We start from the raw sequence: 16,225 nt of genomic DNA on the forward strand, positions 1-16,225 counted from the left end.
GGGCAATTTCACACCAATTTTTGTCCATTGACATGCTTAGATTATTAGTCTGACAACATATGGAAAGGATCCATACAGTGGTCAATCTTTTTGTTTAAGAGAATGGTCCTTTTGGTTTAACATGAAACTAATAAAACAAAAATCCCTATCGTCTAAGCCACCAGACTCCATTACATATGAAAATATGCTGGCTATATACACGCTAAAATTATTGATTATTTAAATGGAGTCTGGTGAGTTTGTCGATGGCGATTTCAGAGCTGTTTTTGGTTAAACAAAAAAAACAAAAAAGATTTTACTCTTTGACAAAAAGGTCTATCTCTGTAGGGATCCTTTCTATAACAGTGTCACGTTGAATAATAATATGAGCCTGTCAGCGGTAAAATCAGCACTTTTAGTGGATGTTAATTGACAGTACACATTTGCTGCCGGTTACAGTGTTCTCGCTCAACACTGGAACAATTTCAAAGATTTTTCTTCACATTAGTCACTTAGACACCAATGCATGGGGAAATAGGGTCCATGTTCAAAAGAAAAGAAAAGCAGGGAGTAATAATAATGATCGTGTATGCTCTTTTCCAGGCGTTTGGAACTGGCAGGCCAGCTAAAGCAGTGGCACCTGAAAGTTATAGAGATAGTGAAGCGGGGACAACATCGCAAGTCGCTGGATAAACTGTTCCAGGGCTTCAAGCCCGCTGTGGAGTCCTGCTATTTCAACTGGGAGGTGGCCTACCCACTAGAAGGCATCACCTACTGCAGTGCTGATAAGAAGAGTGCCACATTCTGCTGGTCCAGGGCAGTGCAGCACCAGAGAGGAGTCAAAGCTGCTGCAGGAGCAGGCGGGGACGCTGCGGAACCCGGGGGAGGGGGGAGGGCTGACGGCGGGGCTGGGGGAGATTATAAAGGAAGAGGTCACTCGTCCCAACAGGAGGTGGCAGTGCGACCCAAGGAGACCATACTGACCAAGAGGAAGGGTCTGTCAGTGAGCGGAGGGGGAGGAATGCTGGTCCGTCTAGGAGGGGGTGTCTCTCTGTCCCTGGAAGACGGAGGAGGGAAGTGCATGTACAAAGGGCCGGGCTCCTCCTCCGGAGGGAAGCTGAAACTGACACAGGGAGGTGGGAAAGGGGCATCTGTAGGTGGTCCTGGGGGAGGTGGAGGGATAGGAGGGGGTAAGCACGCCAGTGCCAAGCGGCGAACCAGCAGCGAGGACAGCTCCCTGGAGCCGGATATGGCTGAGCTCAGCCTGGACGACGGTTGCAGTCTGGCTCTGGGGGCTGAGGCCAGCAACACGTTTGAGTTCCTCCCCCCGCCGCCGGAGATGCTGCCCTCGCCGAGCCCGTTGCTCCGAGACTCGCGCAAGTACGGCAACGGCAGCACAGGGAGCAAGATGTTTGAAACGAAGCGGGTCGGCCATGGCTCGGCCGCACTTCCCGCTGCAGACACCGGTCCACCGTGCTTCCCGTCCAAAGAGACAGTGCTGGTTGTTATGGACATGTCCAGCGCTGCCGAGAAGGACGCAGAGCTGGAGGCGGAGCCGGTCCAGAACAAAGACGAAGATGTAGACTCAGCTGGCAGTACCCAGCCTTCCACCTCAACCACTACGGCCAAATCAGGCGCCACTCAAACGTCCGCCAAGCCACCGCGGGGCCGCAGAGAGGCGGCGTCTGCTGCTGCCACCGCAGCAGCAGCAGGGGGCGGGGCAGCATCTGCAGGTGGACTAGCTAACCATGGGGCAGAGGCAGCAGCGGGAGCCGCAGGTGGAGAAGCTGTGGGTGAGGACGACTATCAGGCGTACTACCTGAGCGCCGCCTCAGAGGAGGGAGCAGACAGACAGCAGGCTGACAACCACCAAGAGGAGGAGCCGGACATCTTCGCCGGGATGAAACCGCTGGAGCAGGAGGGGCGCATGGAGGTAAGGAAGGAAGACCAAGTGTTTATGTATTCTCAACATACGTCTGTATGATTGGTGTCTTTTCCTGTTGCACGGCAAGTGGCTGGTGGAGAACCGTCTTTTCATTTTCTTTATGTATGTAAGTACACAAGGAACTCTAACAATAAATGAATCTTGAATCTTGTTGTACTGATTGCATTAATAGCAGTCAGGGCTTTACAGGAATGGATGTCAAGATTCAAATACATTGGGACCTCATCGATAAACTGTGCACTTGATTTTTATTCATGCTGTTAAACATAAAATTATTTTTACCATCATTTTAATTGGTGCTTTTCTGTATTTACTGTCATATTTATAATGTTACAATTTTGGATGTTCATGTTAAATGTGACCAAAGCTTCAAATAATGAGGTAGACATATTTATAAGAAATCCCTGTGAACCTAATACCTCAGATTTCCCACTGTTCTGAACGCTCCGGTTTCAGCAGTTTTTTCTTCTCTTGGCTCCATATGATGTCATACAGAGTCGGTTTTCCATATGTGGTCATCTGCTTCAGGCAGACATGCCACTGCATTTTTTACCTTACGTGTGTGTGCGTGTGTGCGTGTGCAGGTGCTGTTTGCATGTGCCGAGGCCCTCCATGCTCACGGCTACAGTAATGAGGCGTGCCGCCTGGCCGTGGAGCTGGCCAGAGACCTGTTAGCCAACCCTCCAGACCTGAAAGTGGAGCAGCCACAGACTAAGGTAAATGCAGTCCCAAGTCCCAGCGCCCTGCCACCCGTTCTCCTATGTCCTTTGACCTCTTTTCTCTCCTCCTGTTGTACATTCTCAATCTTCCAAACTCATTAGTCAGCATCTTGAACTGTATAGTGGGATATTGAGCCTTTCTTCATGAAGGAAAGCCACCAGATTCTTCTAATATCTGCTTTATATTGGCATTGTTACTGTGCCAGTCTGTAAACGAGCAACAAATATTAATTATTCACAAAAAATATTGGGTAACACTTTACTTGAAGGTATCGACATAATCATAACATGACACTGTCATAACTATGACATGACACTGTTATAAACGTTATAAACAAGTCATAAACGTTTATGACTTCTGTCATTAAGTGTCATTCGGTTTTTGTCATGACAAGTTGACATTGTCTTGATTATGACAACTTGACATTAATCAAAGTGACATTACCAGAAGTTGTCTTGGTCATGCCAAGTTGACATTAAATTAGTTTGGGATGTCTTTGTAATGACAATTTTAACCAGGATGACATTACTAGAGGATGTATTTGTCTTGACAACTTGACATAATGTCATCCTGTTTAATGTCAAGTTGTCATGACAAATACATCTTCTGGTAATGTCATCCTGGTTAATGTGAAGTTGTCATTACAAAGACATCCCAAACAAATTTTATGTCAACTTATCATGACCAAAACAACTTCTGGTAATGTCACTTTGATTAATGTCAAGTTGTCATAATCAAGAAAACCCAAACAATGTCAACTTGTCATGACAGAAACCAAATGACCGTTAATGACAGAAGTCCTAACGTTTATGACACGTTCATGACACTGTCATGTCATAGTTATGACAGTGTCATGTCACGATTATGTCGATACCTTCAAGTAAAGTGTTAACCAATATTCGAAAAGAAATTCAAAGTGTGAATGTACTTGTCAGATGTAAAATGTTGTCACATGTCCTGACCTCATTATTAATTTCCCCGGTTGTTGGATTTAGGGTAAGAAGAGCAAGGTGTCGACCAGCCGCCAGACGCAGGTCGCCACTAACACGCTGTCGAAAGCCGCCTTCCTCCTCACTGTTCTCAGTGAACGACAGGAGCTCCACAACCTGGCCTTCTGCACCGGCATGTTCTCCCTGGAACTCCAGAGACCACCGGCGTCTACCAAAGCTCTGGAGGTCTCTCACTCTTAAATAAACACACTTCACACACACATATTCTGTCTGCACAGCTACCTCTAAAACATCCTAAAAGTGAATTGCATTGAATGGTTGTAGAGTAGCATTTATTGTTATTTGTATCTGTCATTGATTCATTACGCTCTTAAAACAAAGTGTTTTTATTGAATGCATTTCTTATTATCTAATTATATCCTGTTTATGCAGAGCTGTAATTGAAGAAAATGCAGTCATTGTCAAGCATTGTGTCAAGGCTTTACCGTCCATTAGCATTATTAGCATTTGAAGGCAGGATCTGCTGGCTGCTGTCTGGTCATTTGTCGGGAGGGTTTTTCCCACAATACAACTATATGGCCTCAAAAGCCTTTGATGATGCCTAATGACCGCTGTTAACATATCTATTGCCATTTCATGTCAGGCTGTAACTACAAATTACATTTTAATCTGCCAATGATTGAATGTTTTTTCACTGTTTGCTTGAAAAAGCATAGATTATAGCACTGATTATCTTTTTTGATGAAACGTTTCGGCTCTAATTTAATGCCATTTTCTAAACCGAAGGTGAACAATTCTAGGCCCTTAGTATTGTTTTGGACTGATGCACAGTATGTGTTCTGACTTGCTGTTCATGTAGTCGTGCACACTTAGATTTAAAAAGAGGTGTGGTCCAGGTCTAGACAATCTCCTGAACTCCAAACTGAATGTCAGAATGGGAACAAAAGGTGATCTAAGCAACTTAGAGCGTAGCATGGTTGTTGGTGCCAGACAGCCTGGTTTGAGTATTTCACAATCTGCTCAGTTACTGGGATTCTCACGCACAACCATTTCTAGGGTTTACAAAGAATGGTCTGAAAAAGGAAAAACATCCAGTTTGCTGCAGTCCTGGGGGGCCATAATTGCCTTGTTGATGCTAGAGGTCAGAGGATGAATGAATGATGAATCTCGATTTCTGTTGAGACATTCAGATGGTAGAGTCAGAATTTGGCGTAAACAGAATGAGAACATGGATCCATCATGCCTTGTTACCACTGGGCAGGCTGCTGGTGGTGGTGGTGGGGGTGTAATGGTGGGGGGGGTCCCTTTTGCCTTCAGAACTGCCTTAATTCTTCGTGGCATTGATTCAACCAAGGGATAGGGTCAAACACAGTATTAGTATGGTGTTCCTAATAATCCTTTAGGTGTGTGTGTGTGTGTGTGTGTGTGTGTGTGTGTGTGTGTGTATATATATATATATATATATATATATATATATATATATATATATATATATATATATATATATATATATATATATATATATATATACATATACATATACATACCACCTCATGTTTCATGTTCTAAGAAGCCAATTCTCCACCTTAAACCTGACTGAGCCTCTGACATGGAAGATCACTGGGAGAGAAGGGGACTTTCACAAGCAGGTTTAAGGCTTAAGCATGGAATGACTACAAAACAAAAACCTCAGTGGACAAAACATTTTATTAAAACTTGTGTGTGACAAATATATGTCAAAATATAAGCTTTGTCTAGCTGCCTTGTCTAGGAAGTGATTAGCAAACTCTGAGTAGCAAACTCAGATTTATATGTATATTTTTTTAAATCCCGCATGGAAAATTACATTAAAAAAATTGTTGCATCGATAATCGGTTTAGAATCGAATCAATGGCCTCTGAATAATCTGCAGAAAAAGAAATCCAGATACATAAGTAAATCAATTTTTTTCCCCACCCCTATTGTATATGGTATATCCAAACTAGGAGTAGACCTGCTATAGAATGAGGAGACATGAACGTGTACCAAACGGTGTGTGTGTGTGTGTGTGTGTGTGTGTGTGTGTGTGTGTGTGTGTGTGTGTGTGTGTGTGTGTGTGTGTGTGTGTGTGTGTGTGTTGACCAGGTGAAGCTGGCCTACCAGGAGTCGGAGGTGGTGTCTCTGCTGAAGAAGATTCCTCTGGGCCTGGTGGAGATGTCGGCCATCCGAGAGAGAGCTGAGCAGCTCCGAGATGGAAACTTTTGCGACTACAGACCTGTGCTGCCTCTCATGTTGGCCAGCTTCATCTTTGATGTTCTGTGTACCCCAGGTAAGCACCAATTACTGTCTGATCATTGGAGTTAAGATATCCAAAACATTAAACTCTACCTACTTGGGTAAGTAGTTTTCAGTGAAGTCAGTGAAGACACAAAAAAGGGTACTTTCAGTGTCGTTTTTGTCTTGTATAGTTTTTTAAGATTGGTCTAATATTTCAAATAAGCAAAGCCATCTAGTTTTCTCTTCATAGATATTTGGGATATAAGTCACAGCCTTGCCATTTGTTTTACAGTTGTTTCTCGTCAGCTCCAAGCTGAAAAATAGATCCAATATCCTACAAAGACAGAAAAGACGTTACGTGTGTGTGTGTGTGTGTGTGTGTGTGTGTGTGTGTGTGTGTGTGTGTGTGTGTGTGTGTGTGTGTGTGTGTGTGTGTGTGTGTGTGTGTGTGTGTGTGTGTGTGTGTGTGTGTGTGTGTGTGTGTGTGTGTGTGTGCGCGGTATATATGGGATGCACAATAAACCTTTTTTTCTAATATCAACTGGCGCAATATACACATCGCGAATACACACAAGTATTGTTTTTGTGTTAGTTGAAAGAAAATATCGGTAGAAAACTGCCCTTTAAAATGTAACTGTCTTTTTTTCTTTCTTTTTTTTAGTCCTGCCTTTTTAAATTCAATACAGTGTTCATTTTGTCCATAACAGGATGTTGGAAATTATTTCCTTTTTAGTTGTTTTAAATTCAACAAGCAATTTGTTGTACTGTAGAAGAATACTGAACGCAGCAGAAATGCAGAACTTGAGTACATTTTAATATCTGTTTATGTATCGCGAGTAATATCGTTATCGTGAATATCGTTATCGTGATTCTTATTGAGAACTTCAAGAATTAACATTCCCTTTTTACTTTATTTCCATATTGTTTGTGCAGTTGTGTCCCCAACGGGTTCCCGTCCACCAAGCCGCAACCGTAACAACGAGATGCCCGGTGATGAGGAGCTGGGCTTCGAGGCTGCTGTCGCTGCACTTGGTACATTAATTCTGTCTGGGTTCCATTCTGTCACTCTTTTGCTCCTCAATATCTCTTTTATTTTTTTTTATTTTTATTTGTTTTTCCCTCCTCACCACTTTTCTCACATCCCCATATGTCTCCCACACGCTTCCCTGCTGTAATCTTTCCTCTGGTCTCCGCCCTCTGTGCGTCTCTGCAGGTATGAAGACCACCGTGAGCGAGGCGGAGCATCCTCTGCTGTGTGAAGGAACGAGGCGGGTGAAAGGTGACCTGGCTCTGGCTCTCATGATCACCTATAAGGATGACCAGAGCAAGCTCAAGAAGGTAGCCACTACATCACTACAGTGATCATTCTAACATTTGATAAGAAAATGGCACTTTCTTCATGTGGGACTGATAACCGTGAGATGTGTTCTTCTAGTAAGCCAGGCAGAGCAAAAATAGAACTAGGAGGAGAGCTTCGGGCCGTGCTTGGAGAACCGTGCGTTATTTCCTGTTTTTAGTATTTTGGTCATCATTTTTGGGTCACAAAAGTGGTTCTCTTTTGACACGTGGGCAAATACTTACAAAAAAACATAACATGTTATAGATATGTATACAGGGGACAGAATGTATGTAGGAGTCAAACTGTGAGTTCCTGTGCAGGCCTACACACACAGAAACCACCAGGAACAATGGAAAACGCCATATCGAGAGCCTTTTACACAATATTGAATTGTTTCTGCTGGGGAAATCCAGAATGAGAACACCTTAAAGCCTCGTTATCCTTATACTAGGCATTGACCCATACTGTTTTTTCAAGGCAGATACTAATTATTAGTAGTTAATGAAACCGATAACTGATATTTGGAACCGATAGGCTTCGGTGTATCACTACTTTATACAAACGATGGATCTATTATTTTGATTATGGAAAGAGTTAGTAGTGTTTTGAGTGAAAAAGCACTACCTGGCCAGCACCAAACAGCAGACACTGTTAGAGATTCGCTGTGACTAGTGGACCATTTAGCAGCTAAAGACACAGGAGCCAAACCAGAGCTAAATGTATGTTAATGTGGCTCTCTGTCCACTGCTATTATATAAGAGATGTTGCGATACCATTTCTCAGTAGACAAAACATTTCATTAAATTCATTCCCGATACCGATTCCAATACCTGAACTTGCGTATTGGCCGATTCGGAGTACCGATTTGATACCAGCATGTTAAAAAACACATATATATTATTATTATTATGTTTTAACAGTTACTACTATCCCTGTATTAATGTGATATGATTTCTACCATTGTTGTATGGCCTGGCTCAGTTTTAACTGTTGAACCCCAGACACAATAAACACTGTAGAACTTGCAGTCCTAACGGAAAAAGAACCTAAATGAACTACTTGAAAGTAGAATTTCTTCAGGGCTAAATTACGCGTTATCGGAGCATAAACTCCAGTACTTACTGATACCAGCGTTTTAGGCGGTATCGGAGGCTTTTCCAATACTGGTATCGGAACATCTTTAGTAAGCATGCAACTGTTGGCTAACAAGCTCATCATATCAACTTTGTAATTAGGGACCCAAGCAGCGCAGCTCGCTGTTGGAACCCTATTGATTTTGTTTTCTTTCTTTGTTCCTTTCTTTCTTTCTCTCTTTCTTTCTTTCCTTCTTTCTTATTTTTCTCCGCTAAAAGTGTTCGTGCAGCAAAAACCGTAAGACTAAAAGTCACCGAAATTGGCAGGTGGGTTGCAAATTCCTCCCACTACTCAGGCACAAACAAAATACACTCATTGTCCTCAAGGTAGGGCTGTAAACGATCAAATTTATGTTTTTTTTTTTTACAATTATCTCAATCGGCTTGGCTTTTAGAGTCATCATTTTTCCATCGTTTTTAATCTCTCAATTCATCTGCATCTTTGCTCTGAATGCCTTCTGCTCTAAAAATGTCAAACATTTTAGGACTTTTTCTCAGTTCTCTCAAAAATTCTATTTTCACAAACCTATCGAGAAACTTTATATAGAGTAGTTTGTAACCGTACAGAGGTCCTGACTGCTTGTTTAAAGACACAGTTTCTGAAACGTGGCTGTGTGCATTTCTCTGTGGATTGAGCGTTTGGACACTTTCACAGTATTTCTATAGCAGCTCAACCTTTGTAATCAAGAAAGATATGGAAATCTCACTTTAGATTAGATTCAACTTTATTGTCTTTGTGCAGAGTACAAGTACAAAGAGAGCGAAATGCAGTTTGCGTCCAACCAGAAGTGCAAAAAAAAGCTAAAAAGTACAATGCGATATTCAAGTATAGACAGGTGGTGCATAGACAGGACAAGAAATATATTGCAGTGTTATAAGAGCAGAATAAATATGGCTATGTAATATGAGCAATGTATGAACAACATGTACAGATATGTGCAATGTAGTAGCAGTGACATTATACTAGTAGTAAGAATAATATAGATATAGATATATGCAGTGTATTAACAGAATATATAATGAGAAAAACAGAATAAATATGGAAATACTGAGTGAACCATATAGACAGATATGTACAGTATGTACAGCTATGTGCAGGGTGGTGACATTGTAAGAGTAGTAAGAATAAGTATGTGCAGGATGAATGGTATGAAGAGCAGTAGAATATGGCTATGTATAGGTGTAATTACAGTATGTACATCTGTAAATAAATAAATAGAACAGTAGGTTGGGGTAGGGTAGTGCAAATTGCTTAGTGGGTTAATTATCACCGGGATGCAGAGTTAGAGTTCAGTACTTCTTACAATATGGGACATTTAATGATCAACACTTCACTTCAGTTGTTCAGGATTGGAGACCTACTTTTCGAGGTTAACCGGGGTGGTGGGGGAGGGAGGGTAGTGGTGGGACATGGTGTTTGCTTACCTAAACAGACCCAGTTGTTCAACCTTCCAGTTGTTAAATCCAGATGTTCCAAAATCAGATAATCTCACTTTACACATCTGTTTCAACAGATCACCAAGAATCAAAGCCAGCTAGGAGCTAGCTGGGAGTTTAGGAAGTGACGTTTCTCCTCCGGTTTCTTTAATTAACACGTCCCCCTCCCTCTCCCCCCTCTCTCACTCCCTGTGTTCCTGGGTTCCTGTGTGTGTGTCTCTCTCTCTCTCTCTCTCTCTCTCTCTCTCTCTCTCTCTCTCTCTCCTCCCATCCTCAGATTCTGGATAAATTGTTGGACAGGGAGAGTCAGACCCACAAGCCCCAGACGTTAAGCTCCTTCTACTCCTCCAAGCCAGCAGCCGGCAGCCAGCGCAGCCCGTCCAAACACACTGCGGCCAGCCACAGTGGGGCGAGCGCGGCCACCGGAGGGGTCTCCAAACACGCGCCCTCGTCTTCGCCTGTCACCGCCGTGGCCGCCTCTTCATCCAGCTCTTCCTCTGCTGTGGCGGTGGCTGGTGAAGAGGTGGCTCATCAGGCTGATCTGAACTCAGTGCAGAACAGTACAGCAGGAGAGAGAAGCACGCAGACCAGGGAGCATGGTGAGAACCTCTCTGGGTGCGTCGTGTTGTTATACTGTAGAGCAGAGGTCTTCAACGGGGTGGCTGCAGGGGGGCCTCCAAATTATTGTTCGATGGTTTGAAACGAATATGTCTGAAAGTATACATTAATATGAATCCAACATATTACTATTAAAGATATTGGGCCCTATCTTGCACCCGGCGCAGCGCAAAGCCCGACGCAAGTGTCTTTGCTAGTTTCAGACCGACGCAGTTGTAAATGCCCGTCCAGCGCCCACGGTGTTTAAACAGCAAATGCACCTGCGCCCATGGGCGTGCTGCTCTTACAGGGAGGTGTGTTCAGGTGCATTCTGGGCTTGCTGCTCTTACAGGGAGGTGTGTTCAGGTGCATTCTGGGCGTATTGCTATCTTGAGGCAGCAGGAAGTGATCGTGCCATTGACCAACAAAAACCTGGTCTAAAGTCAATAACGCAGCATTTCATTGTTATTTTAACAGCAAATTAGTAAAATGCTCCTAGGCTCGTGCACAGCGTGCGCACACTATGCTTGTTACACACACAGGGACGCACAGCATCACACACACATGCAGAAGATTACAGATAAAAATCATAATCCTAATCCTCCATCATAACAGCAATGTTCCAAGGTCCAAACGCGCCTGGCTTTTAAAGGGAATGGGAGATGATCTCTGATTGGTTGATTACATGTTACGCCCAAAACACACCTCTGATTAATGAAGACACTAAGTACAACCCTTTAGAACCAGGCGCCCGGCGCACGGACCCTTTTTTCCGCCATCAAACTAGCAAAAGTGGATTTGGACACGCCCTAAACACACCTGCGCCAGGCGCTTCATGCCGTGCGCTCAGATCGTTAAAATAGGGCCCATGGTTTTTAATGTAGGCTACACAACATTGATGCTGGCCCCTTGCAGATTTTGATCCGGCCCTCCTATTAATTTGGGTTTACAATAAAGTTTGGCCCGTCTAGTTGTGCGCCAAACCAAAAAGACGGGGAACTGTTTTCAAACTCCAATTACGCGTCTCTCAAAAGAGGAATTGGGCAGATTTACCAACTTTGAGACTCAAAAATTCCCCCAGAAGCAGATAGTTGTCATGTTTAGGCCGGTTACACACTGCCTGCGTGGCGTGAGCGTGGCGTTTCTGTTGCATGGCGGCTGCACGGTCTTTACACACCAGAAACGTGTCTGACGCGTGTAGACAGAACGTGCAATAGGGAGCCTTTGGAGACATATCTCTTCTGAGGAGTCCAGTACTTCCTATGACATATGTTGAAATAGATCTGCTGGTGATTTGGGTTCTTGGAACAGTGGGAAATGTTGTCCCAAACTGTCTCCCAATTAATTACATTCCCCTCCGGGCTCAGCTCTCGCTCCCATTTCTTTACTATTGGGAGTTCTCCTACGGATACTTGTATCAGTTTAGCATAAATCCTGGACACTAAACCTCTCGCAGGAAAATCAACAAGCCATTTAATGATTGGGTGGGTTTCAAGACTGTTCCCCCATGGTACTCCATAACATTTTAGGGCTGACCTTAAGCAAAGATAAAGGAAGAAGAATGTCCTAGGGATCTCAAAACTAGTTCTCAGGTCCTCAAAGCTCAACATACCTTCCCCATTGAATAACTGGTCTAGAGTATAAATACCTCTGTCACTCCACTGGTTACAAACAAAAGGTTTGTTACCAGACATTAAATGCATGTAGTGAAGTTGCTCCTCGACCTGTTTAAAGTTGGTCAATGTGTTCGTGATAATAGGGCCATAGGCCAGCATACACTTATTTGGACACACACCTGCAAAGGCGAGGTCTTGCAGTCTTAGACTTCCAGTGAGGTTTTGCTCTATTTCTCTCCGTGGGACTGTAGATGAGTGGTCCATCCACACTCTGAGAGCCCGTAGCTGAAAGGCTCTGTGGTACACTTTAAGGTTGGGGAGGGCCAGAAATGTATTGGTGGGGGTAAGTGGATCATTGTACTTGGATTTAATCTGGACATTACATATTTTATTTTGCCTAATGGCCTGGGCTAACTGTTCAAGAGAGATCGCAAATAGCATGGGAGATAGTGGGCATCCCTGTCTCGAGCCCTGCGCGATGGGGAATGGCTGTGAATGCAGGCCATTGGTTGAGACTATGGCTGTGGGATTCGCATATAAAGTACATACCATGTCAATGAATTTGGCTCCCAAACCAAGCCACAGGTAGTTCCATTCTAGGCGGTCAAAAGCCTTTTCTGCGTCCAGTGATAAAACTGCTGCCGTTGTTGGGAGGTTTTTGGCTTCTTCTATTACATGGAGTAAACGGCGTATATTGTCTGCAGCTTGACGCTTTGGTATAAACCCTGATTAGTCGGGGTGGACTAGCTTCTCAATGAAGCGTTCTAGGCGTAGTGCCAAGACTTTGGAGTAAAGCTTAATATCAGTCCCAATGAGGCTGATGGGCCTGTAGTCTGAGCACTCCGTAGGATCTTTGCCCTTTTTGTGTATGAACGAAATTAGTGCAGTGTTGGTTTGTTGATGAAAGGTGCCCTTCTCTATGGCCGAGGTTAAAGTTTGTAAAATGATAGGTCCTAGTGTGTCAAAGAACTGTAGAAAGCGTTACGATGGAATTCCATCCAACCCCGGTGTTTTCCCTTTCTTAGCGGTTTTTAGCACTGATTTGAGTTCCTCTAACGTAATAGGTTGACCCAGTTCTTCTGCCTCCTCTGGGTCAAGGAGAGGCAGGTTTAGCTCTTTTAGGAACTTTTGGCACTGTGTCGGATCTGGATTGCAGGAGGATTCATACAGCTTTGAATAAAAGGATTGGAAAGTGGCAATGATCTCCTTAGGCTTTGTTCAGATACCTCGGTCCGTGCGGATGCCGTAGCTCTGGACTCGCTTTGTTTTAATTTCAGAGCTAGCAATTTGCTTGGTTTACAGCCGTTGAAATAGTAATTTTGCCTCACTCTGTGCATTATTTATTCAGCTCTCCTTTTTAGCAAATCATTTAGCTCTGCTTGTGACTAAAAGAGTATGTGTAGATTTAGAAAAACAAGTCTTAAAAGATTGCTCTAACGATTTACAACATTCTTCCAACTCTGCATCCTTGCCTCACTCTTTTTCTTCAAATTTGCTGCAAAGGAAGATGTGAAATCTCTAATAAATCCTTTAGTGGCTTGCCAGATGTACGCTGGGCCGAAACTGAGCCAGTATTGATTGATATATTCTGTATTAAAAGCTGTGTTTTGGAGAAGGGAATTATTGAATTGCCACCTTCTAGATTTTTCTCCTAACATATCACAACGGAATGTGGTTATCAGCACATTGTTGTCAGACAGGATTGCTGGTTCCATTGCTATTGTGTGGAACATCGCCTTAAGTACACTAGAGCACAAAAAATAATCAATACGGGAGTGGGTGTGGTGACGTGTGGAAAAGAAGGTGTATTTTTGCTGACTTTTTAAGGGCTTTATGTCGACCGAAGTTCGACATAAAGCCCTTTTAAACGAGTGACAAAGAAAGCAACAAAACGGTGCAAAAAGTGACAAATGTTTTAAAAAAAAAAGTGACAAACACGTCTGAGAAAGCCACAAAAAGTCATTTCAACACAAATGACCGCAAAAAGCGACACGCAATAATACAGTCGAAGATACTGTACAGTATGTATTTAAAAGCATGTCGATAAACTGTACATGTCTGGACCTTGATGTAATTCTCTTTTCCAGTGTGACCCTTGAGTGAAAATCAGTTTGACACTCCTGCTGTAGAGCATCCACAGCAGCCTCATATTTTAGAAATGGTTACTAGACACTCTGGCTCATTAGGGAGCAGCGGTTCAGCACTATAATTAGGATCTGTGTTTGAAAAAAATTCTTTAATTCAGGTAATCACACTATGGTAACGCAGTATTATTTGATAGCGATAGGGCTGGGCGACATGGATCAAATCAATATCACAGTATTTTTGACCAAATATCTCGATATTGTAGTGTTGACTATTGGCACTTTCACAAAATATTTCCACAATGAGATTTTTGATAAATAATCATCAGTAATGTGGACGTAATGACTTACCGTGCACAAACTCCCCGGCAGTTGAGTGCTTGTGTTTCGTTTTTTACCCTTGTAATGTTTTAAAACTTTGTTGCGGCAGTGCTAGAGGCAGTGATGTTTCCCGTACGGGACTCTCACACCGCCTCAAACCAGAGCTCAAAACACGCCGACAAGTCTGATCGCCACCGCAGAGTGACGTGGCGTTGCGTTTCTCCAAAAGTTTAGACCGACTCAACTTTTCGCCGCAGGCCCACTGCGTTTTTTTTAGTTTCCCATCTGCGTCATCCCCCGCCGCAGCCTAAACACACTACCCCCACTCAAAATAAATGGAAAGACCTGCGTTTTTGTCGGACAGCCTATGCAGGCAGTCTGAGTCCATCTAAGTGGGTAAAATAATAGAACAGCTAGAACAGTCTGGTAAGTTCCCAATATTACATCACTTGACTGTAACACAGCCGGTAAAACCAGGAAATGTCTTGCCATATTACGATATCCCAGTCTAAGAGGATATCTGGTCTCATATCACGATAACGTTATAATATTAATAAATTGCCCAGCCCTAGATAGTAAAAGAGCTCTGTACATGTTCTTTCCTTGCAGTGTCAGATGGGCCTCCTACATCCAGTGACCAGCAGAATGAAACGGCTCCATTTAAGCCGGAGGCCACCGTGCCCAGTCGGCTGGCGCTGGGGGCGCGCTGTGGGTACAGCCAGCGCTGCTGGGGCTCACCTGTGCGGCAGAAGAAGAAACACACCGGTAAACTCAATCATCTCTATATTCTTTACACAGAGCACAAACTTCACACTGGCACTACCTCCACTTTTTTCAGAGAATCAATGTAACTTAGTCCTACTTTTGGGACTTTGAAGAATTCGCCAGTCAATCCACAGATACAATCCGCCAAGATGCCAATAGGCTGCAGACTAATAGAATTATGAACTGATTTGTCCCTGCTGCCATTGGCCCTTTTACATAACTCAATGTGATCTTTATATAGTATTTATTTCTTATTGTTTGCCTGGTGGTTACTGCTGGCTGTGCAAGAAATTGCCCCTTGGGGATACCAAAGATATCCTTGATCCTTGCTGTACATCCACATGATGTTTTAGCCTGGGTCATATTTCTGAAACCGTTCCATCCACAGAATGAACCTGCACACACACTAGTGATCAGGGATGGATCCAATCGGAGCCAATATGGGCATTTTTTAACCGATCAGGGATCGGCATTCACTCCGATCATTTAGTCACCTGATTGCTGAATTATCAGCTCAGCACAATTTGCGGCAGAACGTAAGTTGATTTTATATGCGAGTTTTACAAAAATGCTAGCTGCACAAAGTTAAATGTATTTGGTTAAAGACCTATCTTAGTTACGTTGTTAACATAGTTATTTTTTTAAAAGTGGAGTGCAGCTCAAAAAACCAAGGCAAACACAAGTATCGGATCGGGACTCAGTATCGGCAGATATTCAATATTTTATGAAATCGGATCGGGATCGAGGGCCAAAAATGTGATGTGCATGTTGTTTCGGACAGGCATGGCGAGTATTGACAGCAGCGCTCCGGAGACGACCTCCGACAGTTCCCCCACCCTCAGCCGGCGGCCGCTCCGGGGCGGCTGGGCAGCAACATCATGGGGGCGGGGCCAGGACAGTGACAGCATCAGCAGTTCATCGTCTGATTCGCTGGGCTCCTCCTCCTCCAGCGGCTCTCGCAGGGCAGGGGGCGGGGCCAGGGCCAAGAGCACCGACACCAGCAGGTAAGCACAGACTTCCTCCTCATCAGGTCACTAAAGCCCTATTCGCACGGGATTAGTATCATCTCGGGACCTCGTGGGA

General features: G+C 43.7%; 1 protein-coding gene across 1 annotated transcript in view; it reads left to right on the plus strand.

Moving 5' to 3' along the window:
- zswim8 (zinc finger, SWIM-type containing 8) overlaps window positions 1-16,225 on the plus strand; it is a 64,247-nt gene that overhangs the window by 33,923 nt on the left and 14,099 nt on the right. The window contains 9 exon segments of the mRNA XM_039783495.1: window positions 583-1,912; window positions 2,509-2,640; window positions 3,640-3,819; window positions 5,719-5,902; window positions 6,784-6,882; window positions 7,064-7,188; window positions 10,037-10,358; window positions 14,987-15,142; window positions 15,924-16,146. Coding sequence (XP_039639429.1) covers window positions 583-1,912; window positions 2,509-2,640; window positions 3,640-3,819; window positions 5,719-5,902; window positions 6,784-6,882; window positions 7,064-7,188; window positions 10,037-10,358; window positions 14,987-15,142; window positions 15,924-16,146 — 2,751 coding nt within the window.

This window comes from Perca fluviatilis, chromosome 19 (assembly GCF_010015445.1).
Source record: "Perca fluviatilis chromosome 19, GENO_Pfluv_1.0, whole genome shotgun sequence".
Classification (NCBI taxonomy): Eukaryota; Metazoa; Chordata; class Actinopteri; order Perciformes; family Percidae; genus Perca; species Perca fluviatilis.